Below are 22,538 nucleotides of genomic sequence, written 5' to 3'. Positions count from 1 at the left end.
CAGCCATTTACTGGAGCACTGAGAATAAATTCTGAGAGGTGGGAAATGGGAGAAGCCAATGGGAGGAGTACAGCAGATTCAGCTGTTCCCTCCCATTCCTTTTCCAATGTGTGTGAATTCAGCAAGTACACCACAAATCAGAGATGAGCAGAAAATCAGTCTGTCCTCCAGACTCCTTCCCAGGTTAGTTAATGGCTGAGAATGACTGGTCTAGCCAGAGGCAATAGGTGGGTCAGGCTCTCTCCCTTACTCCAAACAGGAACTACAGGTTCAGAGGACTATAGACTAGACAACATTCAGGTATTATCTCCAGGAAAGAATTGTCTGGCCTGGTCTGACTTGGTCAGTAGGTGGAGAAACAGATCCGATAAAAGCTCCTTGCAGCAAGGAGGAGGTCTCTTTAGTGTGGAGGGCAGGGCAGTTAGATCTCTTAACTGAGTTTTGGAGCAGGCTGCCATTGGCCTTGTGATTGCCTGGATTGCCGAGGGAAGCTTCAGGATAATAGAAACTCTGTAAAAATTCACATCTTCTTAAGCTAAGGAGTCTGTCCTATATTTTAACATCTATTAGGGTATGTATAATGAGAGGGACAGAGGAGCCTCTCCAGGGGTTGGGAACACCTTGGAGTAGGCAGGATGGAATAAGGCCTGCAGACCAGAGCAGGCCTGTTCTGCCATAGCTTCCAAAATCTGATGATAGTCTAAGCCAGGGGTAGTCAAACTGCGGCCCTCCAGATGTCCGTGGACTACAATTCCCAGGCTCCTGGAAATTGTAGTCCATGGACATCTGGAGGGCCGCAGTTTGACTAACCCTGGTCTAAGCTATCCAGGTCAGGACAGGGAAACTAAGAACATAATAATTGCCATACTGAATCAGACCAGAAATCATCCAATCCATTGGTGTCCAGTCAGATGGCTAGAAGCTCCCAAGCTGGTTTAATGGAGACAAAGGCTCTACAAGGCAGGAACCTGTGAGGACTCTCAGGGAAGAGGAAATCATTTTGCATCACCCCATTCCCAAAACTAAAAAAGTATTTATACTCTTAGGAGTCTGAGCAGGCAGATCTTTTCTTCCCCGCCCCTTTCTCCTTTAACATACTGTCAATGTAGTGGTGTCCTGAAGAATATTCACTCTTCATTAAAGTCTTCCCCATTTTCTTGTTAATTTGAAATGTTATATTTACTACACATCTCTATGGGTCCCCTTTTATACATTGAACCCTTAGTAGACCTGTGTTGAGCTGGTTTTGCTATTTTGATGGTCCACAGAAATCAAGAACTTTACTGCCTGGTAAAGTTCCATCCTTATTAGCCTTTTCTGGCTGACTGTTCTTTCTTGATTGAAGCTAAAGTGTCCTGGCTAAGGGCCATGACTTACTCATGAGTAAACATTCCCATTGTAGAGGCTTTTCCTGGCTGTCTGCATGCAATTTGATCTGATTTGTCCTCAGTGTTAAAGTGCAATTTGTACTGATTGGTCACTCATGAGTAAACATTCCAAGGGTATAGGCTTTTCCTTACTGTCTGCATACAATTTGACTTGATTGGCCCTAACTGGTAGTTGTTGTTGTTGTTAGGTACAAAGTCTTGTCCGACCCATCGCGACCCCATGGACAATGATCCTCCAGGCCTTCCTGTCCTCTACCATTCCTCAAACTCCATTTAAGTTTGCACCGACTGCTTGAGTGACTCCATCCAGCCACCTCATTCTCTGTCATCCCCTTCTTCTTTTGCCCTCAATTGCCCCCAGCATTAGGCTCTTCTCCAGGGAGTCCTTCCTTCTCATGAGGTGGCCAAAGTATTTGCGTTTCATCTTCAGGATCTGGCCTTCTAAGGAGCAGGCTGGGCCGATCTCCTCTAGGACTGAATGGTTTGTTCAAGGGACTCGCAAGACTCTTCTCCAGCACCAGAGTTCAAAAGCCTCAATTCTTTGACGCTCGGCCTTCCTTATGGTCCAACTTTTACAGCCATACATTGCAGCTGGGAAGACCATAGCCTTGATTAGACACACTTTTGTTGGCAGGATGATGTCTCTGCTTTTTAGGATGCTATCTAGATTTACCATAGCTTTCCTCCCCAGGAGCAAGCATCTTTTAATTTCTTTGCTGCAGTCCCCATCTGCAGGGATCTCGGAGCCCAGGAAAATAAAATCTGTCACTACCTCCATTTCTTCCCCATCTATTTGCCAGGAATTGAAAGGGTCGGATGCCATGATCTTCGTTTTCTTGGTGTTGAGTTTCAAGCCAACTTTTGCACTCTCCTCCTTCACCCGCATCAACAGGCTCTTTAGTTCCTCTTCGCTTTCTGCCATTAGAGTGGCATCATCTGCATATCTGAGGTTGTTGATATTTCTCCCTGCAATCTTGATCCCAATTTGTGACTCATCTAACCCCGCCTTTCTCATGATGTGCTCCACATACAAGTTAAATAGGCAAGGCGACAGTATACAGCCTTGCTGAACTCCTTTCTCAATTTTGAACCAATCAGTGATTCCACGCCCGTTTCTCACTGTTGCTTCTTGACCTGCATATAGGTTTCTCAAGAGACAGATAAGATGCTCTGGTATTCCCATCTCTTTAAGAACTTGCCACAATTTGTTGTGCTCCACACAATCAAAGGCTTTAGCATAGTTAATGAAGCAGAAGTAGATATTCTTCTGGAACTCCCTAGCTTTCTCCATGATCCAGCGTAGGTTGGCAATTTGATCTCTAGTTCCTCTGCCTCTTTGAAATTCTGCCTGTACTTCTGGAAGTTCATGGTCCACATATTGCTTCTCCCCCCTCCCCTGGCCTTTTACTTAATCCCCCCCGGCCCTTTACAACACACTTCGGGTGTCATTGTCTCCCATCACTCCCAGATGGGACTATCTCATTGCAGAGAAACAAGCTCAGGGTTCCCATTGATTTGTCATTGTCATGAGTTAAAATTTCCATGAAAATAAAATGTTCCTTATGTTCATTGTTGTGGTGTGTCTGTATCTTATTTTGAAGGGATGTTTAAACATTACCATAGTGATCAGAGAGTGTTAGGGCAGTTGTTGAGAACAGAGGAGTAAACTACCCCCCCCCAGGCCTCCATAAAATTGTCAAGCACTGAGTGGTCCCCAGTGATAAAAAGGTTGGGGACCACTGCTCTAAGGGTAGGGAGTGAGTTGGGAATGAGTTGGCTGCATGCAAATTCAGCTTTATAATGTTTAGTGATGAGCTTTCATGTGCATGCACACTTCCTCAAACAATGAAATAGAAATCATCAGATTACATATATAAGGAGAAGTAAATTAGCAGTAAATTAATAAACAGTACAATGATATTAGTAAACAGCATCAAGTTATCAAATATACATCATAACGATGTTTAGCACAATCAAATGCCATGCTAGAATAACAGACTGAGTTCATTAGTCCTTTGGGTTCAATTCCCATTCACAAAACCATAAGGGGAATAAAAATGTTAAGGTTAGTGATGAATGGCAGATGCTTTCCCAATTGTGAAAAGAATTAAAAGAGACCTCCTGCTAGCCCCATGTATTTCCACTTAAGCATTCTCTTATCCATTTGCGTCATTTATCTCCACTTAAGCATGAAAGCATCCCACAAGTGACAAGCCATGGTGAGTTCAGTTTCCTGTCCTAAGATCAGAAAGTTCGATTTTAAATTACATTACATATACTACTATTCACTATATAACATTACAATCCACCGTACAATTCCATTGTCCAAACTGAAATAAAATGAAGAGGGGATTGTAAGTAGTGCAGATATAAGAGCTGAATGAGGTTAGGATATGTAGAATCACAGAGTTGGAAGGGGCCATACAGGTGATCTAGTCCAATCCCCTGTTCAGTGCAGGATCAGCTATCTGTCCAGCTGTTGCTTGAAGACTGCCAGTGAGGGGGAACTCACCACCTTCTTAGGCAGTCAATTCCACTATTGAACTACTCTAACTGTGAAAAAACTTTTCCTGATACCTAGCTGATTTTGTTCTCCACGTAGTTTAAACCCATTACTGTGGGTCCTATCCTCTGCTGCCGACTGTAACATTTCCCTGCCCTCCTCTAAATGACAACTTTTCAAATACCTAAGAGACAGCAATCACGTCCCCTCTTAACCTTCTCTTCTCCAGGCTGAACATTCCCAAGTCCCTCAGCCTTTCCTCATATGTCTTGGTCTTCAGGCCCCAGATTATTCTTGTCACTCTCTTCTGCACCCTCTCAATTTTGTCCACATCCTTTATGAAGTGAGGCCTTCAGAACTGTACACAGTACTCCAGGTGGGGTATGACCAACAGGGTATACAGTGGGAATATGACACGTTGTGATTTTGATGAGATGTCTCTGTTGATACATCCCAGGACTGCATTCGCCTTCTTTACTGCCACATCACACTGTCTGCTCATATTTACCTTACACTCCACAAGTGACCCAAGATCACATTCACACACACTGCTATCGAGAAGTGTATCTCCCATGCTGTATGCATCCTTCTCATTTTTATGTTCCAGATGTAGAACTCTATAATTCTCCTTATTGAATTGCATCTTGTTCTCATTTGCCCAATTTTTCAGCATGTTCAGATCTCGTTGAACTCTATCTTCTGGGTGTTCACTCCTCTCAATTTGGTGTCATCTGCAAATTTAACCCCCCCCCCATCCCTTCATCCAGACCATTGATAAAAATGTTGAAAAGCACCGGACCCAGTACTGAACCCTACGGCACTCCGCTGCTCACCTCCCTCCACTTTGATAAAATACCATTGACAACCACTCTTCGGATGCAGTTTTCTAGCCAGTTCCCTAGCCACCAAAACATGTGAAAATCCAATAGTGAGATAAGAAACCAATATCCCCGTCAAGTCCTAGGATTTCCATTGTTTTGAGTGTTGTAATAACTTGCATCTCAGCAGTTTCCCTTTCCAGTCTGTTCTTGATATTTCTTTGAAATAAAATAGCTGTTTTGAGGTTGCTCATTGAATGTCCTGGAAGTCGAAAGTTTCTCCTAAAAGTTTCTCAATCCTGTGATTTTTTAAATGTCAGACGTGTCCATTTATTCTTTGGCAGAGGGTTTGACCTGTTTTCTCTATGTAGAGAAGCAAGGCATCTGATTCTGCTAAATATCTTATGCTGCATATTTGTTGGCTATCTTAATGATGCTGTTTAGTAATTTACTGCTAATTTATACTCTTCCTTACATATGTACTATGATGATTTCTATTTCATAGTCTGAGGAAGTGAGCATGCACGTGAAAGCTCACATCCTGAATAAAGCTTTGTTGGTCTTAAAGGTGCTACTGGACTCAAACTATATTCATGTGATAATAGAGAGAAATTCTAAGCAAGCTGTTGACATCACGGCACATAGGGCACTTGTGTACAGACTATCAATAATTAATACAACTAGTGCTTCCACATGCACCTAACCCTTATTTAAGATGTATAATTGCATTAACTGCCTACAGGCACCCATTACCATTAGATACTGAATACTCTGATTGTTTGGTTTTAAAACTCTCTTTAAAAGTCCTGAAGGGACTGTAATAGCCCTTTTATTAGCAACTGAGTGTTGGTTTCCAGACTGACTATTATCTTTCACTCGGGATCTGAATTTGGGGGGGGGGGGGTCCTATCATTTCTTGCACATGCAAAAAATTCCCTGTTCTACTTTAAGTGAATTGCCACTTTGTGATGTTCATTGATATGCATCAGGGCCCTTTCACCAACCATTTCAGAGCCATTTCATCTTGACAGACATAACACATTCAAATTACAAATTATAACAACCATCTAATAATGTTCAGCGCTTTGATATTTGGAACAGCTATGTGATGTCCAAAACAGAATATCCAGGAAGAAAGCGATGGGATTTTATTTATTTTGAATAAGCAGGTCACAACAAACAGTTAAATTTAAAATCCACATTGTGAAACATACCTTATATTACCTGAGAATGCAGCTCTTACAATGATAGATTAGTGCTACATGGTATATATAAAACCACCTCTGTGTTTGTGTGTATGATAAGGCTATTTTAAGAACAGGAGTATATGATTACCTAAAGAGACTATTGTAATGTAAAGCAATGGTAATGTAATGAAATAGCGATGGTAAGGGAATAATACCACTAACTGGAATCTGTAGCTGAAGAAGATATAGTGCAAGATTTTGTTCTTCCTTAACTATGGAACTCAACTAATTAAAAAAAAGCATTACCATCTCAATTTTCTCCTTATATTCATACACTCACACACATACACGTCTTGCCACTAATTTCAGTGAGATATTGATTGCACACAGTGGATAGTTTTGTATGTAAAAATATTTCATTACAAAATATTTATTTATTTATTGTTATAGTCTGCTGCTCTTGGAAACCGGATTGCAACCAGTCACATAGAAACAATCTATACAATAAAAAATCCAATAACAACCCCAGTTAAAACCCCAATTACCATAAATATAACAAGAATTCAGCAGATGACAAAGAAAACTGTAGCCCTATTTAAAACAGGATGGTCTATGAAGGCAGCATGGGGGGGGGGGAACGAAGACCTGGCGGAAGAGCTCTGTTTAGCAGGCCCTACAGAAAGTGGAAAGATTTCCAAGGGCCCGCAGCTCCTCCGGGAGCTCATTCCACCAGCTAGTATGTTTGCAACTACATGTCCTGAAGGAATTATAAGACAAACTGGTAAGACAACTTTTGAAATTGTTTCAGACATCAAAGCCAAGGATATAATTATAGTTAAGTGTATCCTGCATTTATAAAGGCCAAGGCATTATAATGCATAAATAAATAGCTAATTTGTTCAAAGACAGCATCCTCCATGCTAGAAGTAGATAATTCTTGGAATCTCCAGTTCTCACCTGGAGGTCTCAGATATTGAACGTTATAACTTTTGAAATGTAATCCATTCCTTTGGTTCTTTTGATAATACCGATTGTATTACTGTCACAATGCTTAGATTGTTACCCTGTTTATAATGTTTGGAAAAACCTTTGCCATAGCCCGTTTTCCCCCAGGAACACCAGCTGTCTGTTTGAAACTAAAATGGTCTTGTATGTGATTAGTCTCTACCATGGTTCCCAAGGCCTGTTATGACTCAAGAGCCATTGTTTGCAGAAAGTGTGAATTAATCCCTTTCCTGGAATCTGCCTGCTCATTGTAAATCATGCCCCCAGGGCATGATCACCTGTTTGTTTTTTGCCTTTGTTCAAAGACAGCATCCTCTATGCTAGAAGTAGATAATTCATGCCAGGTTTTGTTCAGATTCATTTGCATAAATGGCGCAGAGGTGGCTTGCCCCACCCCCGACTGTCACTCTGACGTGTACCTGTGTCAATTGACCCGTTCTGAGGTGGAGTCAGTGAAGTTTATTTATTTAATTTATTTATAATTGAATTTGTATGACCGCCACTGGCTCCTGGCCGTTTACAATTTTTAGTATACAATCCGCATAATAAAATAAACCCCCATTAAACCCACTAAAAACATTCTAAAACTCAACCCCAAGCAATGGCAAAGTACAATTTAATTTATATCCCACAAGCCCAGTGGATGGACCAAAGATGGCCAATGGCATTTGGCATGTTGTCACTGGGGACTTGTCAAGTCAGGCCAATCTAATATGGGACCAGACCCTAAGAGGAGAGGCAAACCCGATCTTAATCCCTGGGTTATAAATACTCGTGTATTTACCTATAAATACTCTTGAATTAACTTCTGTCTGACATAAAACCCCCTGCTCATGTATTCTCGTCTAGCTCCTGTGTGGATTTACAATAAAGCTTCAAATCTCCTTGGCTTTGTTGGTTTTAGCCATCCTGAGCGCTAGTCATGGTTCATGACAGTCTTCTTGGCAAGGAGCTGATGCAGCAACTGTGGCCTTGTTGGGCAGAAACAAGTGATAAAAGTTCAGGAAGCCCATAAAGGTTTATAGGTTGTGTTTGGTCTGTGGTGGAGGAGTAGTTTTGATGGTCTGTACCTTGTCCAGAGTAGGCTGGATTTCAGCAGTGTCGATCTGGAATCCCAGGAACTCTATGGATAGGCAACACTTTTCATTTTTCACCTTGAGGCCAGTGGTCTGGAAGTGGTAAAAGACTTCTTGAAGGCAGATGGGGAGCTCTTGCTCTATAATTCTGGTGAGGAGGACGTTGTCAAAGTAAGGAATGATGCTGGGGATACCTCTGAGGAGATCTTCCATAAGGTTCTGAAAGATACCTGGTGCAATGCTGATGCCGAACTGTAGCCACTTCATGCTGAAGGGACCATGATGGGTGATGATGATCTAGGCTTTGGCTAATGTGTCATCCACTGGTAGTTCCTGGTATGCTTGGGCAAGGTCTAGCTTCACAAAAACCTTTCCACCAATCAGGGATGCAAGATGGCTCATGACAGGCACTGGGTACAAATTCTGCTGTTGTGCCTTGTTGAGTGTATATTTGTAATCTGTGCAAATGTGCACATCCCCATTGGGCTTAAATAGGATGATGATCAGAGTCTCCCAACAAGCGTTAGGAATAGATAACAGGGCACCGTATTCCAGGAAGCAATCCAGCTCTGCATCAGCCTTGGTCTTTAGTGTGAAAGGGACCTGCCTAGCTTTGAGGTGGATAGGCACCACTTGGGGATCAAAAGTGAAGGAGTGGGGGGGACCAGTGTATCAACCCAGTGATTTGTTGAAGATAGCAATTTTACGGATCTATTATTGGTTTCTACCACAGTGATTTATCCATTAATAATGCTCTATACATGTACAGCCACAATATGTCACAAATAATGTGATTATTTTATTAAGTAAATAGGTACAAAATCAGAATTTTAAGAAGAAGAAGAGTTGGTTCTTATATGTCGCTTTTCCCTACCCGAAGGAGGCTCAAAGCGGCTTACAGTCGCCTTCCCATTCCTCTCCCCACAACAGACACCCCGTGGGGTGGGTGAGGCTGAGAGAGCCCTGATATCACTGCTCAGTCAGAACAGTTTTATCAGTGCCGTGACGAGCCCAAGGTCACCCAGCTGGCTGCATGTGGGGGAGTGCAGAATCAAACCAGGCATGCCAGAGTAGAAGTCCACACTCCTAACCACTACACCAAACTGTCTTTAACTGTCTTTAAAAAAAGTCTTTAAAATAAATTAATTACAAATCCATTCTTGTGGCTGCATCAATAGACACCAGTGTTATCCACTGTGGTTCACTTTCAAGAATCACTTTCTCTGGTGCAGACAGTTTGGCTGAAAATTATTCCATGATCCTATACAGCCAGTTTAAGAGTACCAGAATAGTAAAAACTCCATTTCCTGTCTGTGAAAGTCAATCTGTCTAGTAAATAATAGGTTCTTACACTAAATAACAGACTGGATAAACAGAAGTTGATATCATTTATAGAACTACTTACGTTTAAGTCTAGGTGCAGTAAATGTCTTTCGGCTCTTTCTGACTCATTGCAACAAGTTGGTGGATTAGACTGTCCCAACCTGTAACTTAAAACCCAGGCATCCTCATCTCTATTTGTGACATGTACATTAGATGCCTGTTCTGAGAAGCCATTCTTCAAATCAGCCTCTGTTGGAATACCTACATGATTTTAACAAGGAAGAAGAAGAAAATTATTCCCAACAATGAGGACTATGAAACTGTAGTAGTATTCCAGTATGCCACTAAAAGGTTTACAGCAGGGGTCCCCAACCCCCGGTCCGTGGCCCGGTACTAGGCAGCAAAGGCCACTGTACCGGGCCGCCAGCGGCCGCACCTGCCTTCCCCCCCCTGCAGCAAGAGGGGGGGAAAGAGGCCGGCGCGGCAGCCGGTGCAGCAACGACGCTAACGCGCACACGCGGAACTGCCGCACATGCGCGTTTGCGCCCCCTGGTGGCCAAAATGTGCATGCACGGCAACTCTGCGCATGCGTGTTACTGCCACCTGGTGGCCAAAACGCGCATGCGCGGCAGTTCCGCGCGTGCGCATTTTTGAGCAACTGCGGCAGCAGGGCCGCTGGCTCTCCCCCACCCCCGGAGGCGGTCCCCGACCAGATGAAGGTTGGGGACCGCTGGTTTACAGTACAGTATCACAATAGAAACTGCCTTCCCTCAAATGAAAGGATTTATCTGGGCATTTCTGAAACCAATTCAGGCCACACACAAAAAAAGAATAATTCACAAAATAATCTCAAACGGGCCCCTAGTTCACAGCTCTTTAGCATACACAGCTCTGATCTATTTCAGCAATAGATTTATAAGTGATTGTGTAGAATGGACTTGGAAGTAGAATCCATTTTACAGAACTAGTCATTAGAAAAGGAGGGGGGAGAGAAGAAAGTCAGTACAGAGCAGAGAAGGCTGGTAGCAGAAAGCCCCCTTTTGGGACACATTCTGTTCATGACCAGACCAGCAATTATTCTGTTCCTTCCCTTAGGACAGTAAGAACTGATTCTGCTCAGGCTTTCCAAGGGTCATACCTGTCCTATGGAATGGAGTCCCTGAGGATGTAAGGAATGCCCCAGCCTTGTACAGAGTCAATCAGCTCTGTGATGCAGAGGTTCTGAATGTACTTTTTAGTTATTATTGACTGGTAATTAGTCAGTGGGGTGGATCCAACGCAGAATTCTCCCTACAGACTGTGACTTCTGAGGCAGCTGAGAACACCTTCCAAAATCCTGCTCCTGGGAGAGATAGAACCCTCAGAAATAAGATTTTGGGGAACATTCAGGATCACTATGTAAGGGGACAGCCTGAGAAGTTATATTCCCCAGGCAGAAGACCTTTCACACAGGGAAATACTTAGTTGGATTCCCCCAGGGCAATGGACGATGGGAAACAAATAATGGCTTATTTGTACTATCGTTTTGTAATTTTTTTAGCATTAAGATGAATAGTGGAATATAACTTCTATAAAATAAATCAAGACATTATTTAAACCCCCTGTGATGGAGTAGTTAGACACAGACATGCAAATAGAAACAGACCAAAGGCAGTGAAGAACATAAGAAGAGCCCTGCTGGATCAGACCAATGGTTCATCTAGTAAAACATCCTATTACATACAGTGGCCAGCCAATTCCTTTGGATGGTGAACATCAGGGCATAAAGGTTGAGGTCTTCCTGTGACATTGCCTCCTGGCTCTGGGATTCAGAGGTTGACTGCTTTTAAACATGGAAGTTCCCTTTAGTCACCAAGACTCAGTGCCACTTATAGCCCTATTTCCCATAAATCTATTTAATCCCATTTATTATTTGACATTCCAAGAAGCTCTTAGCCTAAAAGACAACTCCTTATTATGCACATCTTATTTCTGAGAATCATTGTCCTGCATCTTTAGGCCAAATTAAACATGGTATAGGAGATCAGATTGCCCCCTCTCTCAATTTAGAGCTTCTCTGGGGCATGGAGAAGAAGAAATCAGGTCAGGAATAGAGCCTGGAGCCTGGGGAGGTAATGTTCGTTCTTTCTCTATTTAACATTCAGTGGAGAACATACACAACCCTTGAGTGCTGGAGTTGGATAGAGGAAACATTGGTTTAACTCCCAATCAGCCATGAATCAGACACTATTTGTACTGAAGTTGCTCTATGGGGGGTTTACGACAAAAAGGTTGCTCAGTATTCCTTGGCAAATTAATGGGATATAAATGAAATTAATGTTTCCTTTTAAAAAGTGCCAAAAAGTGCCAACAGTCTTAGAGCTCAGAAATAATAGGGGGGAAAGCAAATAGAACCTGTTGAGTACAGTATATGAAATTCAAAGGATTGTAATGTTTCAAGGCATAAATGCTTTGCCATCTGCTTAATTCGTTCCTGGCAAATTTTGTAAAACATACATGCTAATTCAGAATTTTGTCAGCAAAGAGATTTTAACAATCATTTACTAATCTTGTAATAGCCTTTTGTCATGTTCGATAAAAACTACATTATGGTGCAAAACAAACCATCTCATAAAGCAAAAATGCATCTTCTTAGAGAGAAACAACACAGCAAAAGCTGTTATGTAGGTTTCCAAAACCACTAAGGCAATGGGTAAAGTACTGTAACATGAAGAAATGGCTCCAGAGAGACAGAATACCATTATATGCCTGTGGTTTATCCCAATATGTTTATTATGTTACATAACATCCTAAACTGAATCTGCAACAATTAGGAAACCAGCTATACTATTTAGCTTTCCCGCTCAGACAGCTGTTGCTCCAAAGAGAAACTCCAGAGGAATGGTAACTGTCTTCCTACAAAGATTATGCCTCAGTCCATCTTGCTAGTTTATCTGATAGTCTAAACCAGGGGTAGTCAAACTGCGGCCCTCCAGATGTCCATGGACTACAATTCCCATGAGCACCTGCCAGATAATGCTGGCAGAGGCTCATGGGAATTGTAGTCCATGGACATCTGGAGGGCCGCAGTTTGACTACCCTTGGTCTAAACACTCCACCACTCTCTGCTGATTCAGTTGGAGTTATATCTGTGAGCTGTTCTTAGTAAATCTTGTATCTTTGTTGAGTTGAATCTACCACGCGGCTAAATTGCAGTTACTACTCTCCGTTTTTGTATGCCAAAACCGTTCATCTGAACACTACCCGGATATAATCCCAGAGCATCTAAGTACAGTACAAGGAAATATTTCTCTGCCACATGCAATCACATTCTCTATGGCCATTCGTGTTTGCTCTTGTTATACAAACTCCAGTTAAAGAAGAAATGAAAACGAACAAAAAAGAATGAGATTGCCCATTTTCAAAAAAACTGAGATCAAGTGCCCTCTACAGTTTGAAAGGTGTAATGATTTTAAATCACAAAATGTCCTCAAATATATAAATGAAGCTGAAGAGTTCGATCTATGATACCTAGAAGGGAACAAACAAAACGTCAGTACAGAGCAGGGCATTCATGTTTCAGGACTAAAGCTCCAGATCTCTTGCTACAGCAGGAGACTTTGCACCAGCAGCCCTGGTTGTCCACTGTCACTTGAGTAGCACAAGGAAAATGGGGACAGAGAATGGCTGATGCCACAACATCACTTTCAGTGTCAACAGACCTATATCTAGAGCTGCCATATACAGGTTGTGAAATTCCTGGATATAGGGGGAGAAGAAGTTCAGCAGGGATGTGACATCATAGACTCCATTCTCCAGTTATGCCATTTTCTCCAGACACAAGTCTGCTGGAACATTGAAAACAGGGCAGATGCAACTCCATTTCCTTCCCTTGTTCCTCATTTCAACATGAGTTCCATTAACAAGGTGTCCCTTTGCCCAGTCCTGTGTTTCTGGAGTGACACCCCATGTGGACAACTGAGCATCTTTCCCCTCATTCAGCTTAGAGCGCACTTCTCCAAGCTTTATGGCCCAACTCAAGGCATCATAATATACATCTATTTTGCCCCTTTCAAACAGCTGAGCCAGTGGTTAACTCTTTGCAGGAAATTTATCTCCATTTGGTTTATTTAAACAGTTTATTACTCTTTACCCTGGCAAAAAAAATGTTCTTTCCTGAGATTAGGGTCTCCTGGATAATTTAAGGCATCTCAGACACCCCCATCATAACAAGCACTCCCAGCAAAACAATAGGCCAGGTGAAGTTGGTGAGTGTGTCTATTCAAAGAGAGGTAGTTCCAGTTTCTGTATTGTTTTCCTTTGAACTGAACCCATTTGTACAATATCATCTGCCTTCCATTCCTATTGTCTTGCCTTTATGTGCAGTACAGAAGTTTGTTTGGAACTACTCCCAAACATTTGCCTTTCTCTTTTAATCCCCCTATATGCTTATTTATTTCTACTAAGTCTTTCTTGGATCACTGAATAATTATCTAGGCTATTGACCTCAAGGTAAATAGAGAAGGGGAATGGATAAATGTATAATACCACTTTTGTGTGTTGTTTATCATGTTTATTCCAGGAGACAGTCACATGGAAACTGTAAATGGAAGCTTCCCACACTGTGAGGTCACAGGACCAGGCCATCTGCCCCAAGGCAGATGGTTGGGAGTGATGTTCCAAATGAGGCTGAATGATAAAATGAACCATTTAATCACCAAGTTTACCCACAGGTTAGAATAAAAAATTTCTTCATTTCTTCCATAAAGCCGTTTTTACAAATATTCGATGAAAAACAGATTGTCACAGATTATGTGGAAACACATAATCTGTGGCAATCTGATTCTTGCTGGTGGCCCTGTACTCCTGCTGTCTTGGGCGAAGGTGAAGTTTCAACATAGTCCCAGGGCTGTTGGGGTCACCGCACCCAGCCTCCAGTCCACTTCTGGTAGACCTCCAAGAGGACTGTGGCTGTGGCAGAGATGCCTGCAGTAAACATGGCATCTTCCGAGCCAGGCCCTCCCAGCTGTGCCTGGTCACCTGCTGCCAGTCCCAAAGTACAGGAGGCCAGCGTATAAAGCCAGGCCCAGGGCAAAGCAGGTGCTTGGCTTCCCACCACCTGGGCCAGAATGCAGCAGAGGAGGGAATGCGGCATCAACACCCGGGAGCTGAACTACACTCTGGCCCAGGCAGTAGAAAGCCAGGCACACGCTCTGCAACCGACTGCACTCTTTCCCCTCCTGCACTCTGGCCCAGGCAGTGGGAAGGCAGGTACCTGCTGTGCCTGGACCCCCCTGCATATGCTGGCAGGGAGGGGTAGGACTCAGCATGTGTTACATTCATAGTAATTTCCGTCCCTTTCACCCTCCTGAACGTGCCATAAATTGTGTTTCCATATCAATAAGAATATTGTAAATGGTGGTCTTGTTAGACTATATCCTTTGTGTCTGACAAGCCTACATATGAAATGTACCACACATCTGATTGAACGTAACATGCATCAATTCATGAAAGAGTGTAGGAGTAATCTCTCTCAATAGACCCACTTTTTTGGCACTTCACTGCTCACAATCACTGCTCATTTGAACGACTATTTATTTGTACAAGTAAGCCCAGTTCTTACTATGTGTGCAGGAAGAGAGTGGCGTAAAAACCATGTGTTAATATCAATGTGCTGATATATCCTTATAACAATGATTATCAGAAGACGATCTGAAAAATACACTATACATGCTCTTTCTGTTTAAAAACAACAGCATGGAAGGATTGGAATCAAAGCACTTTAAACAAACCTGTCCTTATTAAAGCTTGCAAAACCTGTTTTACTAGGTAGCAGCTGCAGAAGTTCCCTCAGATATTCCTTCTAGAAACAAAGCTATTAATAGACAGTCATTAAAACAGATGTGTTGGATTTAATTACTGTGCAAACATATGGGTTAAGCTAAAGTACTGTTCAAACAGCAGGTAGCCAACCTGAAAATGAGCCACATGTTCTGTCCCAATACATATTGGCATGTGATCCAAAACCAATAGGATGATTATCTCATCAATAAGTACATTCCTTCCCTTACATTACCACAAATTAATTTCTAACTGAGGAGCAGTATCCTTTATACAAACATCTAGGTATTGATTATATTTTTATCTTGCTCTTCCTTCAAAGAATCCAGGGTAGAATGCATAATTACCCCCTTTTCCATTTTATGAACCATCCTTTGATATAGGTTAGGGGAGGACACGGGTGAGGATGGGCAAAGGTCACCCAGTATCCTTCAAGGCAGAAAGAAGATTTAAATATGGCCTCTCAAATCTTAGGCTGACACTGAAATCTACATGCTCTAACATACACATGTTAGTTAATTGGGTTTCTTCTGATAAGTCCACACAGTTCTAAAAAGTTCTACAAGCAATTCATATTGTCCTTTAAAAAGAATCTACCTGTTCTCTAATCTCTACCCTCAGTTCTTTCGTGAGCACCACTAATTTGGGATTTCTTTTTTCAAGGGAATTCTGGAAAAGCATCACACATTCATCACACTGTGAATATTAAGAAGTTGACTACATAAACACTTATCTGTGCACTAAATATTATGAACGGAAAGGAGGTGAAGAAATTTAATTAATGCAGAAATAAAATATCTTCCCACTTCAGTGTTTCTCTGGGCATTGAAGAACCTGAGCCAAGATACCAGAAAAGCAAATGGCCTAGAACCAAACCTGCCGCATGCATATGGGCAGTTTTCGCTGATTCCTCCTTCCTGACACAACCCTCCCCCACTACATCTCAAAGATCAGAAATGGTTTCTGTGAAGGAATATGAGAGCCTGCAGTGGGAAGGGAGCAGTAGAATAGCTATATTCCATTGGTTCCATGTTTTGTTCATACATTACTAGATCCAACCCCTTTGTTCTCAGATCTTTCAACAGAGTGATGCAATATCCTGTAGAATGAAAAGGTACAGTATCTCTCTTTGGATGTCCAAGTGGAAAGGTTGACAGCTCAATATTCTGGGCAACCAACAATTTAATAGCAGAAAAAATGCAACAATAAATGCTCTATCCCTTAAATTTCCAGTTTACAAAACCAAAATAATCTTTACATTACTACAAAGCTACACATTACTACAATTTCCTATAGCCAACCTGTTTCTGTCAATACTTTCCCATTACTTATATATTTTATTTAAAATATTTCTATGCCACCTTCCCACCCAAATGCAGTCCCCAAGATGAACATAAAATTATTAAAACATATTAACATCAAAAGATTTAAATAAACACACATAACATCAAAACTAGGGAGGATAGAGAAAAACAGTCATTGGTGTTATGCCAAACAAACAAAAAAAATGTCTTCACCTGATGATGGAAGACAACAATAGATAACTGGCAGTTCAATCCTATACAGAGTCACTCTAAACCCACTGACTCCAACTGGTTTTGACAGGAATTTGACAGGTTTAGACTCTTTATAGGTCTACACTGTAAAAAAATCTCAGTTCTTATTATGTTAAAGGGTTAGCAAGCTAGCATCTTCAATTATACTCAGTAAGAGCAGCTTACCTTCTAAAACAGGGTTACCTTTGTGAAATCCAGGATTCTTTATGGCACTGCAGAAACATATGCCATGTCTTCTCTGACTGGAACGGCTCTTTCTCCATTCCAAACATGTTTTCAGCTGTTCACCTTCTTTTGAAAGGGAGCATCTTGGGAAAGAACTCATCTCTCCTCAAGAGTTGTTTTAACTAGTTTGGTTAAACTGAATATTATTCACACTAGCCTTAGCAACACACTTATCCATACTCTTCTTGAACTCAATAGTGAATCACCATCATAGCATACAACCTTTACATTCCAAACCAAGTCACACCCAGTCTTTATAGCTTTTGTTTCCTATACTTCGGTGTCAAATAGATTGTTATACAGAAATAGCTCTTTATTCTTCTATGACGATGACTTAGTAAAGTTTGAGGGAAACCAGCTATGGTTTTAGACAGTAGTTCAAAGGCTATTTAAGATACACAATGACATTTTTGTATTTCATATATTCTCAGTCTTTTTTTGTGATCACTACGTCATAAGCATGGTGTCTACTTGGACATAAAACATACCCGTTCAGGTTCTATATACCTAGGAGCGCAGCTTTTTCTAATGTCCCCAATCATAAAGAAAGAGCTTACGTATATGCACGTGGTGCATATGAAGACCCCCACGAGCGCAATCTGGCAATCATGCACCAACTGGGGCAGGAACAGTGCACTCACACTCACTATCCTTTTATGTTAGTTGAAAAATCAACATGTATAACATGGTCCAAAGAAGAATTTAAGAATCTAGGTTGAAGGCACTGTGCTTGATCTGGTATCACACGATCTGGAAGATCTGTCTGTGGTGATTAAGCTGTGATATCTGAGGCAAAACTAGATGTGACACTTGTAACTAGAGCTCAGAGAGTACAATATTAAACAGCGCAATACCCTTCTAATCCTATTGGTAAATGGGTTTAGGAGGCTGCATATTTGTTTAGGATTGCACTGTAATTATTTTAAAACTTTACAAGGAGGGGAGAATTGGTCCACGACCACAATGCATTCCACACTTTCCCAGCACAGGGCTGCAACCAGTGGGAGACTCACAGTTGTGGAGAAGCCGTCACAAGTGACATAATGAAAATTTTCTGACATGACTTCTGGCATAATTGGAAGTGATGTAATGACATGAGCATGAGCACTCAGCCAAAACTCCATGACTTAACCATAGAATTTTCACTAAATGCTGGAGTGTCACTGGCAACATGATGACATCACTTCTTGTCACACCATATATGACATAAGCACATCAGGGTACTGATCACTGGTCCCCCCATCCCTCTCATTTTTCGCTCACTACGCAGTTGAGAGGCAACAAGAAAAATCTACTGGAGGTGGGAGATCTCCCATCCCAGTAAGAATACAGCATCCCTAAGACAGTTCTCTAGGGTTGCCAGATCCAGGTTGGGAAATATCTGGAGATTTTGGTGGTGGAGCCTGAGGATAGTGGGTTTTGGAAGGGAGGAACCTCAGCAGTGTGTAAGGACATTGTGTCTACTTTCCAAAGTGGCCATCTTCTCCAGCTGAACTGATCTCTGTCTTCTGGAGAACAGGGGTGCTTTCTGCATTCAGTTTAATTCAGTTTTGCTTCATAGGGGCGGGGGGGGGGGGTCACCAGGACTCTTTTCTCCTGCCTTTCCCCTCCTATCTTGGCAATTTCTTTTTTTTAAGTGAAAAGTGAACAGCAGTAGACCTTATGAATAGGACACACAGGCCAAACTAGACCAACAGGACCCACTTCAATACAACTGAGGTGGCTCAATCATAAACTTTATGCATTCAAATCTGGCTGTGATTCTTGAGATTAATGACTGCAAATAATAATTAATATAAATCCTACATCCTGTCAGACTGCTAAAATCCACTAACTATGACAGATTTTAAGAAATCTCTGCAGAATTGCAACCAATCTCTTGGATTATGGCCACTGTCTTTAAGATCTCAGTCTTACAGTATTTCAGGTTCACTGACCACAACTTTACTTTGTCAAAGACATAACCAACCACAGTAGTTCTAGATTGCACAGCACTGAATGAGAGTTTATGAATAATAAATAACAGTGCAGCCCTGAACTATAAATATACTTTTATTTATCACACAAAACTATCAGAATCCTTGAGTCTTCTAAAATCACGTATTTAGGGGGTTTTTTTGTTTTTTTTTACAAAAGAAATACGGTTTGCGGTGGGCGAAACAACACATTTTGCTAATTATAAAATGCAACTGAGTTCCAGTCTCTGAAGAAAATCGGATGAATAACCATTTCCAAATGGATTAACTGGCAAGGTAACAAGGGCTCCCTGCCCAGAAATGCTTCTGTTCCCAGAGGAGTCCTGGGTGGATACTCACAACAGTATATATAAAACTTTGTTTGTGATGTTACTCCCTCTGCAGAAATCACTTGGGAAAAGGCTTTCTGCTAGCTCCAGAAACATTATGACAGCCAGTTTCTCCACTGCAACCCATAATCAGTGGAGACAGTGGAGAAACCCAACATCAGCAGTGATGGAAAGTGCCACTAAATCACATCTGACTTCTGGCAAACCCATAGTTTTCCAGAAGTGGTTTGCCATTGCCTACAGTGATTTGCCATTACCTACTGCCACATCACAAACCTGAATTTATTGGGAGGTCTCCCATCCAAATACTAGCCAAAGCTGACCCTGCTAAGCTTCTGAGATCAGGCTAGCCTAGGCCACTCAGGTCACGGCATCCCAGTGTCCCTTCTGGAGACGGATGGCATACAAATCAAAATATAAATAAATTTTAAATTCAGATGGTCACACAGTGAGCTCAGTTGTCATATGAAAGGCTATTCTTTAAATTCCCTACAGCATGAAGAAGATAGTAGAGAAAATATTGCTTTTCACACTGAGCACATACAAAGCATACTCCTCAATGCAGAGTTCACCTTCTTGATCCTCCTGCTTTTATTTAAAATATATTTCTAACCCTTGCTCAAAAAGGTGTGGGCGATGCCCACTTAAATTTGAGAAACCAGAGAGGTGGCTGATAAAGCAGTTATTTTAAAGATTTATATCCTGTCTTTCCATCTTAAAAAGGTGAATGCCATAAAAACCAGAACACTGTAACATCAATTAAGACCAATCCAACAAACAAGCTGCAAAAACATAACACACACACAGCAAGATTAAAAAATGAAGCAATGGAAGCTATGGGGAACAAAACAAAAATATTAACATATTTTGTAAAGAAGAAAGAGGGAGAGAATTGCTCTGAGGGACCCAACACAGTTTGTAGCATCACTATCCCCTCCTCAACTATCCTCACAAGAACCACTCTGTGTAGTAGGTGAGGCAGAAAGAAAATACCTGGCCCAAAGGAATCAGCAAGCATTTATGGCAGTCTGGGGATTCAAGCACAGGTCTCCCAGATTCCAGTCCAATACTCTAATCAATACTTTACACAAGCTTTCTGCAGGAATCCCATAGCTCATTTTAGGGATGGCAAAATTATGAAACTCTAGTTTTACTAACTTTCATCAATTCTGCATAACAAAACAAAGCTGTAGATTTCTAACTGCCTAGGAAGTAGCATATTCAAATGTCTTTTGATATATTTTTCATATGGTTCTTTTTTTGCAGCTGTGCAATCATATTGCATTATTAATGGAGGCATAACCGTCATCTTTGAAAGTTCAAGGACTTCTGATAAAGGAATTCATTACATGATCAAATGTTCATTACGTAAGATTACCTTTCCTGACAGGAAGTGCAAAAACACTAGCAAAGCATAAGTTACTATTATACAATTGTCAACCTTCTGTCATCTCAGCTAACATACCAAAGAAAAAGCAACATTTTACCAGTCAAAAACTCACTATAATTCTCTATTAAGCTTCCTATAATTCCCAAACAGTCTCTTTCCCAGGCATTGGTCCCAAATATCCAGGAATTTCTAAAGCTGGAATTGGAAACCCTAAGAGTAACTTTCAAGGCAACATAATTTGATGACCATATGTCAATAGACCACAAAAGTTTCCTTTTTTCAGAAGAAGAGGAAAAAGAAGTGGTTTTTATATGCCGTTTTTCTCTACCCAAAGGAGTCCCAAAGTGGCTTACAGTCGCCTTCCCTTTCCTCTCCCCACAACAGACACCCTGTGAGGTGGGTGAGGCTGAGAGGGCCCTAATATTACAGTTCAGTTAGAACAGCTTTATCAGTGCTGTGGCGAGCCCAAGGTTACCCAGCTGGTTGTATTTGGGGAGCATGGAATCAAATTCGGCTCTCCAGATTAGAAGTCCGCACTCCTAACCACTACACCAAGCTGGCTCTCAACATATGTATGTGGTGGGAAGATTGCACCTGAAAGCCTCAGTCCTAAATTATGCATATTCTTTGGCAAGTACATATATTCCTGAGCCAAAAAGAAAGGTAGGGTTTTTTAAAATAGCATCATTTCATTAAAATAATTTATATCAGCTTGATTTTTCATTCCTGCTTCATTTTCTCCAGGCTGAAGTAATAAAAAGGATACCTTTCCCCCCATTATTAGTTCATTTCCTCTTCTCTGTGCAACAGCAAGTTTACTAAACATTTACCCATATTCACTTTCACTCATGTATGAAGTCAAAAGTTGCTCAATCTTCTGAACCACATACTTTCCTTCCATCAAATGAGTGTAATTAGTTACACTTCATCACTTTTTCTGTCAGGATAAAGAGGAAATTGTTCCCTGAGAACAAGGACATTTAAAGTCATTTTTCCAGAAAATTCTCACATGGTCTATTGACTTCTTAAATTCAAAGTTAACTAGATTAAGGGGTTCTAAAATACTCATTTAAATTGCTTCTCTGTGTCATTCTTGCTTCTTATTATACAAAAGACATCCTATTAAAGAAAGATTGCAGGCAATCAACTATGAAGTGCAAATATTTTAATACAAACATAAAAATTATCAGTTAGGAATATAATTATTCAGATAGTACCATTTTAAAACAGGATTCAATCCTGTACCAGTCACAAGAATGACCTTAATTAAAAGTCACAATTCACCAAGTTTTCATACTAGTGTAGCTCTGTTATTGTTAGACTTGGGAAAACTCTGGATTGGGAAACTCCTGGAGATTTGGGGAGGAACCTCAGTGGAGTGTGAAGCCATAGATTCTACTTCCAAAAGCAGTCATTTTCTGCCAGGAATCTGATCTCTATTGCTTGGAGATCAGCTGTGATTCTGGGGGATCTTCAGGCCCAAGACCTCCATTGTACTGGTTAACCAATAGCTCAGAAAGAGGAAGCTAGCCATCTTTATCTGGCTACTCTCCTTCAGCAACAGTGCTACCTAGAGAGAGACTACTGTCACAAATTCCAGTCAAAATGATCTTTCACTTTCCTTGGAAGAAAGTGCTAGTAAACAATATAGTCTCCCTAGCTGTTTATTTGTAGAATGGGGTTGTCAACCTCCAGATAAGGCCTAGAGATCTCCTGGAATAACATCTGACCTCAAGATGACAGATTAGTTCCTTTAAACTAAGGTGACCAGATTTTAACATTGGTAAAGCGGGATACCATTGACCGGGGGGGGGGGGGGCAGTTCTTGATTAAAAATTTGGTCTATATGGAGCAACAAAAAGTTTCATAGAACGCAAAAATAGTACTGTAATATATATATTTTAATTTCAACGTAAGTACAATTTGCCCCCATATGTCCCTC

The 22,538-nt window shown here is 41.3% G+C and overlaps 1 protein-coding gene across 2 annotated transcripts in view; it reads right to left on the bottom strand.

Annotated features, from left to right (window-relative positions):
• The window catches only part of FMN1 (formin 1), a 212,106-nt gene that overhangs the window by 163,550 nt on the left and 26,018 nt on the right, over positions 1-22,538 (bottom strand). Inside the window, exon 3 of one of the 2 annotated variants that reach the window (XM_077322951.1) lies at positions 9,383-9,561. The exons of the other annotated variant lie outside the window; for it this stretch is intronic. Within the exon in view, the coding sequence (XP_077179066.1) occupies positions 9,383-9,561 (179 nt within the window). The remainder of the gene's footprint in view (positions 1-9,382; positions 9,562-22,538) is intronic. 2 annotated transcript variants of the gene reach the window in all.

Source organism: Paroedura picta, chromosome 2, assembly GCF_049243985.1.
Source record: "Paroedura picta isolate Pp20150507F chromosome 2, Ppicta_v3.0, whole genome shotgun sequence".
In the NCBI taxonomy this organism is placed as follows: domain Eukaryota; kingdom Metazoa; phylum Chordata; class Lepidosauria; order Squamata; family Gekkonidae; genus Paroedura; species Paroedura picta.
The sequence above is the reverse complement of the archived record's forward strand: the minus strand, read 5'-3'. Positions and strand labels throughout refer to the sequence as shown.